At 30.4% G+C, this 15,227-nt stretch overlaps 1 protein-coding gene across 1 annotated transcript; it reads right to left on the bottom strand.

Annotated features, from left to right (window-relative positions):
* Nucleotides 1–10,362: 10,362 nt before the first annotated feature.
* On the bottom strand, nucleotides 10,363–15,131 carry LOC114176567 (oxoglutarate-dependent flavonoid 7-O-demethylase 1-like). Its single transcript, XM_028061646.2, has 4 exons — nucleotides 14,718–15,131; nucleotides 14,350–14,600; nucleotides 12,188–12,512; nucleotides 10,363–10,803 (listed from the first exon to the last, which is right to left on the bottom strand). Exons 1-4 carry the CDS (start codon nucleotides 14,949–14,951, stop codon nucleotides 10,495–10,497), a joined length of 1,119 nt encoding a protein of 372 aa, XP_027917447.1. The 5' UTR covers nucleotides 14,952–15,131; the 3' UTR covers nucleotides 10,363–10,494.
* Between the last annotated feature and the right edge of the window lie 96 nt (nucleotides 15,132–15,227).

Genomic DNA, 15,227 nt, shown 5'->3' with positions numbered 1-15,227 from the left:
GACTTGAACCCAAGTCCTCTCACACAATCAAGTACTCTCAACCATTTGAGCTAGTACTTTTCCACATCATACTTGTCAAAATTAAATGTCATAAAGACTCCCTCTACCCGCATTTATTAATTAATTAAATTTAGCGGATCTTATAGTTGGTGCTTGCATGGCCCGGTGAGTGATGTACAATAGAGATGATTTGTGTGAGTCACAGTTTACGACATATGTGTGGAGGAAGTGCTTTGCGGTTTATAGATCCGCTCTGGTGGGAGTCAATAGTGGTGCTATGTCAATAAGTGTTACGTCGACAGGTGTTGCGTCTCTGGCGAGGGAGTCAAACGGCACGGTGGTTGTGAAATGCAGACGTTCAATCTGTGGGATTTTGCAAGGTTCTGTGGTTTTGCGTCGTGGTATGTGGCATGGTTCCAACGAAGGGTATATGGTGTTTATGCGTAGTGATTATACACGAGCATTAGTTAGAATTGATGCAAGGTACATGAAAATTCTTGGGATGACTTAATTCGAAGTGGAAATTCTTGAGATGGTTTAACTCCAAGTGGAAATTCTTTGGATGGTTTGATTCCAAGTGGAAATTCTTGGGATGATTTGGTTCCAAGTGAAAATTCTTTGAATGGTTTTATTCCAAGTGGAAATTCTTGGGATGGTTTGATTCCGAGTGGAAATTCTTGGGATGATTTGATTACAAGTGAAAATTCTTGGGATAGTTTGATTCCAAATGAAAATTCTTGGGACGATTTGATTCCAAGTGATACTCTATATAGTGGAGTATGATTGTTGATATATGCAATGAAGATGTGTTTATTTTAATCAAAGTGGAGAATGTTGAGATGATGAAAATAACATGTCTTGATAAGTCTCATATCACCTAGGATAACCTAGGGGATGGGTCTTAGTGACTATATAATGAACTTTAAGTCCATGATGTTCCTTGCCCCAAGTCAAAGACACTTTGAGCTAGTGTTTGGCTTTTCTTATTCTCTTGTAATAGAGTGTTGTGAGGTGTAGCTAAATTCTTGCTCTGGAGGGTGTGGGTGTACTTGGGGTCAAAAGGTTGAGAGTGTTTTTTATGTGTTGTACAAATTTACACATAGTGATTATTTTCTACGATTGTGGTTTTTCTTTGTATTCGGAGTTTCCAAATTATATTCTTGTGTTCTTTTTATTAATCTTATTTCTCTATTAATAGGTGATTCTTGGGGGTAAAGACGGTAGTATTCTTAATTGATGATGCGTTTTTCCCAACATAAGATAACATCATCTTTCTCATCATAAGAATATTATCTTTTGAAGACATAGAACTTGTTTGACTAGATGATGATTCACATCCAATCATAAGACAACTTTGTCTCTTCATCTTCATCTTGTGATGAACAACTTATTGAATCATTATTATCCCCCGTACTATAAAGGCTCTCTTTGTTAGGAAAATATTAATAAAAATAACAATTATTATTATTATTATATATGATAATAAGAATAAGAAAGAGATATGGATAACAAAAAATTCATAAAATTAAACAACAATTAATAATATTAATAACAATAATAATAATAATGATAATAATAATAATAATAATAACAATAATGTAGTGAATGATATCTGAACCTTATGAAAACCAATGTCTTAAAAGACAATATAGAGCATAAAACTAAAAACAATTTTTAATGAGCTAGCGTGTTTGTTGTGTCTTTTTCCTATGCAAATAAGTGGTATTATTGGTATAAGAGAGATATTTGCGAGTCAATTGGAATAAATCTGATTTAAAACAAAATAAATTAATAAAGTTAATTTTTTTTACCCATAAATGACATTTATCCATAAAATCAATAGTCCATAAAATCATGAGTAACAATATGATTTTATTTTAATTATTTATTTTTTAAATTATATTGAATATTTCCAACACCATTTTCTCTTATCTTAGTTTCTTGTCTCTTGTCAACATTCATATCTTTTGTTTGGTTAAAGTTTCGACGCTCAACTCTAACGTATCCCTGTTTTCCACAATTATAACAAGTAAAATTTGAAGTACTAGCATATGTTCTTTAAGAAATATACTTATTTGGATTACCTCTATCTTAACCTTTCTCCCTTTGGGATTTCCCAAATTTTCTGACTAGGAGATTCAACTTCTCACTGTCATTGATTTTTGCTATTTCCTCATCAGAACCCACATTTTTAAGAGCACTAATTTTCAAGGCTATGCTCTTCATTTTCTTCTCATGACTCCCATGCTCATTTAGTTATTCATTTCAATTTCATGCTCTTTGAGTTTGCCAAACAATGAAGTTGTAATCATGGTGGAAAGATCCTTGGACTTTGAAATGGTTGTGACTTTCAGCTACCAGCTTTTATCAAGACATTTCAACACTTTAATATTTAGTTCCTCCTTATCAAAGTCTTTCCCTAGACCAATAAAATGATTTACAATATGTGTAAATTTCTTTTACACATTCACTACAAGAAAATGTCTTATTAGTAACCAATTTTAGTGACTAAAAGTTGTTAGTCACTGTAGTGACTAATTTAGATACCAATTTACAAAATTAAAATTTATTGGTTACTAAAATAGTCACTAATATAAATAAAAAATTATAATTGGTCACTAAATTTGTCACTAATCAATTAGAGAACAATTTAGTAACTAAGTTATTTTGGTAGCCAAAACTTAGGTAGCTAATTTTTAGTGACCAGTTTTCTTTGGTAGCCAAAACTATGGTAGCTAATTTTAAAAACCAATTTAGTGACCAATTATAATTTTTTATCCATAATAGTAACTATTTTAGTAACCAATACTTTTCTTGCTTTGTAAACTTGTATCTCAATTAGTAATTATAGTAACTAACAACTTTTGGTCACTAAAATTGGTTACTAATGAAGAATTTTCTTATAGTGATTAGTAATGTTTTCTCCAAATTGCATCTTGAATAACTCATATTCTTGAATCAATGCATTCTTTCTTGCTTTTTTTCACGTCACCCATGCCTTCATGAGTTACCTCTAACATGTCCCACTTTTTTTTTTGTTGGCACAAATGTAAGATACTATGAAAACCCCATTTATATTCAGTGTAGACATGATGATGTTCTTTGTAGTGCAACCATATTGTGCTTTCTTTTTCTCCTCCTCGGTCCAAAGGTTCCACGAGTTGCATCCTTGCTTATTATTGACTATATTTTGAAACAAATGTCATATTCATAATAGCATCTCAAATTTCTTGGTCAATAGATTAAATAAAGACTTTCATCCTTAATTTCCAAAATGTGTAATTAACATAACTAAACATAGGATGTCAATGAATAAAGACACCTTCAACAAAAAGGAGTTTATTCTCGACTATGGTTTTGAAAACAAATTTTTAGGATCTATTCTTGAGCAAATTACAAGAACTAATAACTCATATTCTTGAATTAGTGCATGCTTTCTTGCTTTTTTTCACATCACCCATGCCTTCATGAGTTACCTCTAGCATGTCCCACTTTTTTTTTGGCACAAATGTATTAAGATACTATGAAAAACCCATTTATATTAAGTGTAAACATGACGATGTTCTTTGTAGTGCAACCATATTGTGCTTTCTTTTTCTCCTCCTTGGTCCAAAGGTTCCACGAGTTGCATCCTTGCTTATTATTGACTATGTTTTGGAACAAATGTCCTATTCATAATAGCATCTCAAATTCCTTGGTCAATAGATTAAATAAAAAATTTCATCCTTAATTTCCAAAATGTGTAATTAACATCACTAAACATAGGATGTCAATGAATAAAGACACATTCAACAAAAAGGAGTTTATTCTCGACTATGGTTTTGAAAACAAATTTTTAGGATTTATTCTTGAGAAAATTACAAGAACTAGCTCTAGAAACCAATTATTGAATTAAAATGTTTAAGGCAAAAAAAGGGTGGTTGAATTTTGACTTGATAAATCAATTGTTTATTGAAAAAATTTACAAACTTTTGTTCAATCCAATTGATCAATGGAATTCCAGAACCTTTGTTATAAAGTATGAACATTTTAATTGATTCCAAAATACAATCACTAGATTAAAAGGTTGGACCAATATCACACTTTTCATGTTATTCAAACTTTAAACAGTCAAAGCTCTACCACTTAATGCAAATTGATAAAAAAACAATAACAATGAACTATTTTTTCAATTTGTATTTATACAACTACGCTAAACATCATTGAATGTGGTAAAATGAAAGTCTTGATTTAAACCAAGGGAGATAAAAGAACTTGATCAATTAACAAAAGAAAATATTAAGACATGTGAATTTTTATATTGGTTCACTCTTGCGACCTAAATCCGGTTAACTATGTAATTAGCATAGCTTTCCACTAAACAAGAAACACAATTACACAATATCTTGCAATATCGAACACAATTCTTGAAACCTACAAGCACCGACACAAAAGTTTTCTTCCACGTCACCAAGTTTACATATGACATTAAGGCATTAGACATAAAAGAAAATATGCGATGACATTTTTGTAATTAATTGGACAATATTTACGTATGATTTGTGCACATTTGACATACAAGAGATTTTCTTATGTCTAACATATGCATGTCATACATAAATTTACATTTGACTAATCATGACAAGTGTAAACTTACGTTTGATGTACATAGGTCAAACATAAAAAAGTTTCTTTTATGTTTGATGTCAACAGATAAGACATAAATTTGTTTACTTTAGCATTGTAGTACCACCTAGAAATCACTTTCTCCCTTGCGATTTTTTCTTCATCCCTCTCAACAACAACGATCCAACACTCTGATGAAGAAAATATTTGCATCAAAGACGTTTGGGTTTGCCTTTGTGATACTCATCGTTGTAGCTTTGTGTTTGGGCTTCTTGTTGCAGACTTTCAATCACAAGGTACATTTTTTATTTCTCTATCATTGCAACTTTGCATTTTGCTTGGAGATACGCCCTACCAATAGCCACCAAACCACACAACCCCTCCATGCTCAACACCATGCAACTTCATTGCAAAAAGGTGTGAACCACTGTGTCCCACACCTAAACCAAACTAGATGCATCACAAAGCAACCACCAAAAATGTTATCCCACAATCACAAAGCTCATTGAAACATCTCCATCAAACCACAATAAGTTACAACAAACACCAAACTTCACCATTACGAACTAATAGTGATGCAAAGAATGGAGGAGGAAGAAAGAAGATCTGGTATGGGTTATTTGAAGAGGAAGAAAGGGACGATCACGTGTTATCATTTTTTTTAATTTGGTCAATTTTTACGTTTTTTGGTCAAACAACAAACATAAATTTACATCTCCTTTATTTAAGTTTGATCTTGGTCTAACGTAAAAAGCCAAAAATAATAGACATAAAAAGCATGTTTCATGTTAGTGAAGAAGCACTCTACCCCTGCAACACCATGTTGCAGTTTAGACACCCTTTAGAAAAAGGAAACACAACACAATACAAGAAAGAAACAATCAAACCTAAAAATCCCCCTAACTTTTTCAAGATATGTGATCTTACCTAAAGAAACTAGTTGTGTGAGCCACCACAACCTCATACAATCACAAACACCCACTAGATCAGAGAAAAAAGGTTTCTCAATATAAAATAACTTCATGGAGTTGCTAAAAGTGTTTTTCAAAATTTGCACTTTTCATTCAGCCAAGGTTTTGATTTAAGGATACGTCAACTAACATATTTAATCAATTTTTTAATTACCTATCAATTGTTTTACTTAACTGGTGAAATAAGTTGATTGTTAGTTAATTCAACCAATTGATATGATCTTGGTCTAACGTAAAAAGCCAAAAATAATAGACGTAAAAAGCATGTTTCGTGTTAGTGAAGAAGCACTCTACCTATGCAACACCATGTTGCAATTTGGACACCCTCTAGAAAAGGGAAACATAACACAATACAAGAAAGAAATGATCAAACCTAAAAATCCCCCTAACTTTTTCAAGATATGTGATCTTACCTAAAGAAACTAGTTATGTAAGCCACCACAACCTCATACAATCACAAACACCCACTAGATCAGAGAAAAAAGGTTTCTCAATATTAAAGAACTTCATGGAATTGCTAAAAGTGTTTTTCAAAATTTGCACTTTTCATTCAGCCAAGGTTCTAATTTAGGGATACGTCAACTAGCATATTTAATCAATTTTTTGACTACCTATCAATTGTTTTACTTAACTGGTGAAATAAGTTGATTGTTAGTTAATTCAACCGATTGATATGATCTTGGTTTAACGTAAAAAGCCAAAAATAATAGACGTAAAAAGCATGTTTCGTGTTAGTGAAGAAGCAGTCTACCTATGCAACACCATGTTGCAATTTGGACACCCTCTAGAAAAGGGAAACATAACACAATACAAGAAAGAAACGATCAAACCTAAAAATTCCCCTAAATTTTTCAAGATATGTGATCTTACCTAAAGAAACTAGTTGTGTGAGCAACCACAACCTCATACAATCACAAACACCCCCTAGATCAGAGAACAAAGGTTTCTCAATATAAAAGTACTTCATAAAATTTCTAAAAGTGTTTTTCAAAATTTTCACTTTTCATTGAGCCAAGGTTCTAATTTAGGGATACGTCAACTGGCATATTTAATCAATTTTTTGACTACCTATCAATTGTTTTACTTAACTGGTGAAATAAGTTGATTGTTAGTTAATTCAACTGATTGATATGATCATTACATATCTTATTTAGAGAATAGAATTAATCTTTTGAAAAAAAACCTTTTTAGCATATTAATAGACCCTAATACATTTTCAAGGACCTAAATAGAGTTGAATCACCAACGAGCCTTCTACCATTGGTCTTTAAAAAGTCTTCAAGTGCTGCTCATGGATTCATCAAATCAAATCTTTATAGACTCTTCATGATAACAATCTCATCATTCATAGCTTTCTCCTAACGACGATAATTGAAAGCTTCATGATAAGTTTTAGGTTCACGACCAATATCAATAGCAAGAATAACATGTTTAAACTTCAATCATAACCTTTCATAAGTCATGAAATCATATATGAGGTATGTATTATGAATAGTCTTTCAATTGTTAACAAAACTTATAGGGAACTAATGATCTTTAATATGTGAAAGAGGACTTCTCACCCGAGCAACACGATAATTAACAAGAACCAAATCATTAACATTGTTATGATTAGTATGGACAACTTGTTGATCATTATTATAAAAAATAATAGAAAATGGATCATTATGCAACATATTGTTAAAATTGTCAAACAAAGGCAACATACTTTATTATCATTCTTTTGATTATGAATTTGATAAGGTAAAACATTCTCATATAAGAAAAATTTTTTAGAAACATCTATGGTGTGATTAACCAGATTGAACACTAATATCCCTTTGTAATTATAGCCCAAGCTTTTCTAGTGAGTATTGATAATGCTAATAAGAAAACAAAAACCTTAATATTAGAAAGTCATGATTTTTTTTTTTCAAAAAGGAGAAGTTTCATTTAGATAAGTAGTTGGGATTCTATTGATAAGGTACACAACATGCTTGACAAAAAAACACCAAAATTGTTCACTTAAGTTAGCAAGATAAAGTAAAGTCCTCGCAACATTCATGATATATTGGCGTTTTCTCTCCATGATAGCATTTTACTTAGGGGGTTTCAATGCAAGTTGTTTGATGAACAATGCCACGAGACTCATAAAAGTTAAATTCTAGGCCATTGTCAGACTGAATGCATTTAATAGTTTTATGATACTGAGTCATAACATATGCAATGAAATCAACCAAGCAATTCCTAGCTTTAAATTTATTTTTCTAAATAAATATCCAAGTAAAATGGGTGTTGTAGTAAAGGAAAAAAAATCTATTATCGTTCATAAAAATGTGAGAACATATATAAGGTTAAATTTACACTCAATTTGAGAGCTACTACTATTGAAAGAAAATTTTCTTTGTTTCGCCAAATGGCAAGTCTTACAAACTAAATTACTTATACTATCAATAAAAGGATATTGTCTTTTCATAATACATAGTCTTTCACCAAATAAATGCCCCAATCTTAGATGTCAAATATCAATGATGTTACTTAGAGCAGTAGTATTCAAACACCATGAAAGATTATTATCTAAACATATAGCATACCACATCAACTACACCAATCCTTTCTTTGGTGTAATCATGAATAATACAAGTTTTTGAAAAGAAGATAAGTCGAAGATTGTGAGAAGAGGTTAATTGATAGAAATAAATCAAATTATAATCAAAATTAGGATATGCAACACAATTTTCCACTAATTTTAACATCTCCTTTACGAGTAGTGTTAACATATTTTCCATTAGTAATTTAACAATGATAGGTTCAACAACATCAAAAGATAAGAAATTATCTAAAAAATAAGAAACATGGTCAAAAGCCCTCGAATACAAAATCCAACAATGTTTATTTCTATTAAATGTATTGACAAAGAGGATTTTACCTCTATGCTTACCTTTGACACATGTGTTCATTGACTCAACTTGTTCAAGAACTAAATGTTATTATCAGATTCAAATTTTTGTATTAGGTTGATGAGAGTTTGATATTATTGTTACGACAATCTAAAAGTATTGAAATCATTGGCACTGTGCAACATAGAATTTCTAGCATTCTCGTTGGTATTTTTACAAATAGTTTCAATGTTGTTTGTGTTACTTCCTACATGTTTTATGGCGTTGCTGAATTTCAACCTAAGGGGAAATCCATGTTTCTTGTAACAAACATCAACCGTGAGGCCATTCTTTCCCTAATTCACACACGTCTTCTTGCTTTTACCACTTTTATTTTCTTGATGAAGAAGACCATGTTTGTTGAAATGAACTGCCTCCATGTGTCCTGCACGCCAAGAAAAATTACAGTTATTCGATTGAGAGTTAAGATAATTGATAGAACCAACACCATTAATCTTTATATAATTTGAAGAACACTTCCACTGATTTTCCTTTCTTGTTACAAGACATAGGAAATATTTTTGGCTATGATGGGTATAGGATCCATCAATAACACATGTTCACATTGGAATATTGCTCATTAAGGTCATTCAGAAGTTGCAAAACTTCGTCTTCACGTTTCCTTCAAGCAATGACAATAAAATATACCATAAGAACATTTGGTCGAGTATATACACACAGGATTTGGCAGCAAATTGTCTAATTCATCCCATTTAACACACAATTTTGTCAAATACTAAGTAATAGTGAAATTGCCTTGTCTAAGCGCAACAACACTCGTGTTTAATTTAGAAATGCGGAACAAGTTTAGAAATATTTGGACTTGAAATCATTGCATATGTTCACCACCCTATCCATCCACAAGACATTTTTAATGAATGTGTTTAGAAATTGAGTGAAGAATTCAAGAAGCAACCATCTTATTATACCTCTACCAAGCCACATATGTTTTATCAACTTTTCTTGGCTCAGACATGGATATATCAACAAGCTTTAGCTTATTCTTAGCACTTAATGCAATTTTCATATATATGCTCTATCAGTGGTACATAATTATTCTCATCAAGGATGGATAAGACAAGGCAGGTAACTAGATTCTCGCTGAGATAGAAATACATACAAATATTTACGAGAGGTAGTTCTTCTGCCACGGAAGAAAGTAGAAAAGAAAGCTTAGAACGGAAGAAAGAAAACAAGAAAAAGAAGTAGAGGTCGCATAACTCTTTAAGAAGAGCTCTGGTACCATAACATAGAGGTAACATCCATCTTCAAGAAAAGAAAACAAGAGATCACAAAGAAAGCTAATGAAAATAGAAAAGAGAAAGAAGAAAAAATGTATAATTAATCAATCAAATCATGATGTACAAAAGTAAAGAAAGAGTATACATGTATACTCTATACAAGACAAAAGAAACAGAAACAAAAAAGGCCAAGAAAAAATGGTTCCTAAAAACAACTTTGATATCATAATAGAGAGGGAATTTCCATCTTCAAGAAATTAAAACAAGATATCACATAGAAAACTGAAAAAAAGAAAGAAAAAGAAATGTATGCTAGCGAAAGAAGAAAGAAAGAAAAAAAAGAAATCATTGACAATTAAATACTGATGTACCAAGGTAAAGCAAGAGTATAACATGTATGCTTTTCACAAGACAAAAAACTAGAAACAAAAAAGCTAACTAAAATTTATTAATTTGTAATATCATCTAAATAAATAAAAAATCTTAGAATTAATAGTCCGATAAAAGAAAAAACTCACAAATAATATTTATTTTAGATAAATAAAATTCACAAACCAATGTCCACCATAAACAAATCTCTATTCTAATTTTCACTCTGAAAAATAATATAATGTCTGATAATTGTGATGACATAAAAGCTTATCATTCATATAGTAGTCAAAGGTATCATAAGTTATTATGTGCGAAACACACATGAAACTAAAAAAGTATAGCAGAAACTCAATAAATATGCATGCAGCAGAAGCTATTGTGTACTTTTCATATGTTTGTGGAATGTGTGTGTTTGGAATCAAAACAATGAGAAGAGGTTTTGTGATCGTTGTTTGGGATCCTCATGGTATCAAGGTATGATCTCCCTTTGAGTTCTCTGGAGAGGTATCCTGCGTAGTATTCGGTTACTTTAATTGACCTGAAAAGTGGTGGTGTTTTGGGAGTAACAAGACTTGGTGCAGGACCTAAAGTTACTTCCATGCCAGGGTTGTAAAATGTAGCTATGGAAATTCTTTCCTTCTCTGAGTTCACTGTTGCTCGGTGCTCGATGCTTCGATAAATCCCGTTTGTCATTATCTACACACAATTGTTTCATAATAAGGTTAAGATCAAACATGTTTGCGAAAACTTAGTTATCATTAATTAATTGAATTAGCTTTGATTCGTTAAACGCTAAAAGGATTTATTGAATTTTGAGAAATAATGAAAGATTCGTCAAAAGTTAATAAGGTTAAAGTCATAAATTTGATTTTTTTTATTAAGTTCTAAGAAGTAAATTTAGATACTTTTACACAAGTTGTTATTAGTTTTTTTTATCTATTATATTAAAAAAATTATATTTTTATATTAAGTTTATGTTAGTTGACCTGTCTCTTTTGTCATCTTTTCTGCTTAACTTCAAATGTTAAAAGTGTGAGATTTTTTAAATAATATAAGATATTGTGAATGATATAAAATGATGAATGACTTATATTATTTTTATTATAAATATGTTATTTAAATAGGAAATGACACTAACACTCATATTAATAGTGATGAGGACGATGCCATTTGGTCGCTGTAAGTCAACATGAAAGACATAATCTTGTCATAAGATAGAAATCACAACACTCGCTCAATTATAAAATATAATTTTTTTAAAATATTTAATCGATAAAATCAATGTAATAAGAACTTAATTAATTTAAAGTATTCAAATTGAAGTTACTTTAATTAAGTATTTTTGTTATAAAATATAATAACAACTTAATTGAAAATATTAAAATTAAAATTATTTTAATTAAATCTTTTAATTATCTACACCTATCTATAAAGAGAAAATTTATCTTTGGTGTCCAAATTTTCTTTCTAGTTTTGCCCTTTAAATAAAATTTTAAAAATTAAAATTATTATTTTATCAATTTTACCTTTCAAATAACCGTTTTTTCTAACGTTTTTTCTCACTTTAACCATTTTTTTGAAACTTAATAATTTCTTAATTAAAAAGTTAACTACAAAATATTTATACTTTTTCGGTATTCACATCTTCTTTTCCGGTTTCTCCCTTTAAATAAAATTTTTTAAAAATTAAAATTGTTATTTTACCAATTTTATCCTTCAAATCAAATAACCATTTTTTTTTAATTTAACAATTTTTCTCAATTTAACCTATTTTTTAAACTTAATATTTTTTTAATTAAAAAAATTATCTATGACAAAATTATTTCTATTTAATTTTATAATTATAATAATAAAAAGATTATTATTAATTTATTATTTTTTTACTATAAAAAAGTGAATACACATGCATTACACATGTATTTTCACCTATATAGTATAATAACGATTTAGTTCAAAATATTTAAATTAAAGTTATTTTAATTAACCTTTCTTATGTTTTATAATTTTGTATAGATGAATATATTTGTAAATGGAGTAGTTGACAAGGATAGATTGTTTTGGTGATGAATGAGTTAAGTACCTCAAGCATGTCTCCAAGGTTGATGATGAAAGAATTGGGGAGGGGTTTTACAGGGATCCACATTCCATCTTTGTTGATCTGAAGACCTTCCATTTCGTTGGCTTGGAGAAGGATAGTGAGGCCTCCACCATCAGAATGTGGATTCAGTCCCATAACTACCTCTGGTTCGGGACATGGAGGATAGTAATTCATCCTCATTGATTGAACCCCTTCACCAAACAACTCTCTAATTTCCTTTCTCTCCACACTCAATGCACTTCCCATAAGCTCAATGATTTTCATAGCAAGCTTTTTCAACTCGCCACAATACCTCTCTAAATCATCTCTGCAATCAACACCCACACAAAAAACATCTTCAAGGTAGTAAAATGCGACGCCATTATCAACAACTTAGTCACATTCATTTGGCCTCTAGTTTTTGGTTTGCCCTATCAGTTTTTTATATTTTACTTTTAATATAAAAAAAAGTACACTATTAATGAAAGTGAGTTGTATTAAATTAATTCAAAACGACCCAAAGTTATTATGACAAAAAATGTTATGAAAGTGATCTGCCTCCAACTTCCAACCATACACGACCAAAGTATAGTCAACTTATAAATCCTAACCTAATTTTTTTAACACCCATTTCTTGTAATGCATACATCGTTATTATAAACTTTATTTTTATATTAAAAAAATCTTTTTAAGTTAATAATTATGTTTGTTGTGAATTTATGGACAAAAACACCTATAAGTATGGATACCAAAAACGTTTCAAACAATAAATTTCATATATAACCAATAATAAGAAACAAGAAAAAAAGAAATAAGAGTACATAAGATGAACTTTATATTATAATCTAAGCCTACTCTCTCACACTAAATGATTGTCTAAATTCTAGGATAATTCAATCACGTTAACATAATACATGACACATGAGACATGTTCTTCATATTTATTCAATTTGTTAAAATAAAGTTAGGTTTATTACACTAAAATGCAATACAAAGTTATTTTACCATTTTTTAAAATTATGTGGGAGAATATGGTAATTATGATTAGAAAAATGCAAATTAGTATCTTCAATGTTCAATGAAAACAAAGTAACAATTCATTTACTATTTAGTTTATGTCGCATGTAGTTTCATATTTTGAAGTGACTATTAAGAGTGGGAAAAAGTAGGTATTATTGAGTCATAAAATAAATATTATCTTTCAAGAAAAAGTACCAAGATACATTAAAAAAAAAAAAAACTTTAGTCCTCTCCTTATTTTTGCTATTTGAAAGACTTTGGTGTTTGTAAGATTTAAAAATTGTACTGGATTTATCTAATGAGTTTTTATCGGAGAGGAAAACACAATCATTTAATCACTCGTGTAATCGAGACATTTTTTCTCTAAAGATAACACCCTCCTTGCCTCAGCCTATATTATCTCTAATCTATTTTATCATATTAATTATGAGCAGTTTTTCTTTTATCTTTATCCATACAATTTTAAAATTATTTCATTTTCCCTAACAAACTTACATTTACATCTTATAACAAAGTAAATGAATTCAAATTCAAATTCCTTTATGTCAGAGAGCCAAAAAAACAAATGTTATTCTCTCTCATCATGATCAACCCTCAAGCAACCAAGGCTATTATTACATTCTAGATAACGCTGTTATATATAGAAAAAAATTGTAAATAATTACATAAATCAGGTTAAAAATTAATCTAAACGTATGACATTGACACTCTTTTTTTTTTTTTTTTACATTAATTCTGTTAGTTTAAAATATAGATATGGTTTATAAGACAATATATGTCCCTGCATATGACCCTTTCCATCAGACAATTCATAGAGTAAAAAACTAAGTAATATTAAACAAACTGGTTTATTGAAACCAATGTTAACATTTTTTAATGTTTCCTTGAACGTCAAGGTTTCGCCTCTTAAATCTTATTAAGTTTATCCGTGATGAAAACTAGAACTTGGCATAGACAGAATACAAATTTCCGGATTTGAAGTTGAACTTTGTTTATTCTTGATATCAGATCGTTAATAATTGTTTCTGCACTAAGTTACTGATTTAACATGATAATTCCAAAGATATAAACGGAGGAAAACAATTATAATGAACAAAAAGAAAAGCAGAAAGCATAACAGTGAACAGAGAAGGAGAGAGTGGAACCTGAATGGTAAGGGCAGTTTGGGGAATAAGTAGGGTTTCCTCACTTGCGGTGGCAAAGTGAGCATGAAAAACATATCTGCCCATTCTAATTTCTGCTCCTCAGAAACAACAAAGGCCTGACCATATCCCTCCACACCTTCTCCTTCTCTCTGCGCAAACATTTTTTTCTCTTCAATTGGAAGATTGAACAATTCATGCACACCTCTCTTCACTTTCTCCACCAATGAATTGCTCACTCCGTGATTAATCAACTGCATGTGGAACAAGGATTCTCCTATATGATCAATACGAGCAACCACTATGCACACATAATTAATCAAAACTCTTTAATCTGGACAATTCTTTGCACCAAATCGTTGATGACAAACCTGAAAGAAACCCCATTCTTTGCAGGCAGAGTGCAGGTTTTCCAGCTCAGATTCCTTGAGATCTTGCGAGAACAATTTGCTTAGGTCAATGACGGGAACTTGGGGTAAAGGGGTGGTGGTAGATGATAATGTTGGTCGTTCATGAAGTGGACGAACATAACGCTCTGGAACACTCGTCAACGCCTCCTTTGCAATTTCTTGGACAAAGGGCACTGTAAGAGAAGTTGAATCCATCACCAGAGCACACAGTTCAAGATGAATGTTTGGGTTGTTTTCTTACTTCACAACACAATAGAAGAAACCAGAATTCCTCAAGTTTACAAAATATATAGCGTAATTTTCTTTTTTTATGAAATCACTTCTGTTCTTTACTTTTCATCAACGAATGAAAATAGTGTAATTAAATAATATATCTCCTTTAGAATAACTATGCCTCCTTGTGTAAGTTTGTGTGATGGCAAACCTAGGAATTTTAAACTAAATGTTTAAGCAGGCCAAATACTAGTATGT

Source organism: Vigna unguiculata, chromosome 3, assembly GCF_037176805.1.
Source record: "Vigna unguiculata cultivar grain cowpea cultivar isolate G323 ecotype 2 chromosome 3, ASM3717680v1, whole genome shotgun sequence".
NCBI lineage: Eukaryota > Viridiplantae > Streptophyta > Magnoliopsida > Fabales > Fabaceae > Vigna > Vigna unguiculata.
Note: the sequence above shows the minus strand (reverse complement) of the source record. Positions and strands in the feature narration are given on the sequence as shown.

Coding starts and splice junctions, on each gene's coding strand:
- LOC114176567 (XM_028061646.2), bottom strand. CDS start 14,951: ATGGATTCAACTTCTCTTACAGTGCCCTTTGTCCAAGAAATTGCAAAG. Junction 14,601..14,717: donor AAGAATGGGGTTTCTTTCAG/GTTTGTCATCAA, acceptor TTCCACATGCAG/TTGATTAATCACGGAGTGAG. Junction 12,513..14,349: donor AAACTGCCCTTACCATTCAG/GTTCCACTCTCT, acceptor TGTTGATTGCAG/AGATGATTTAGAGAGGTATT.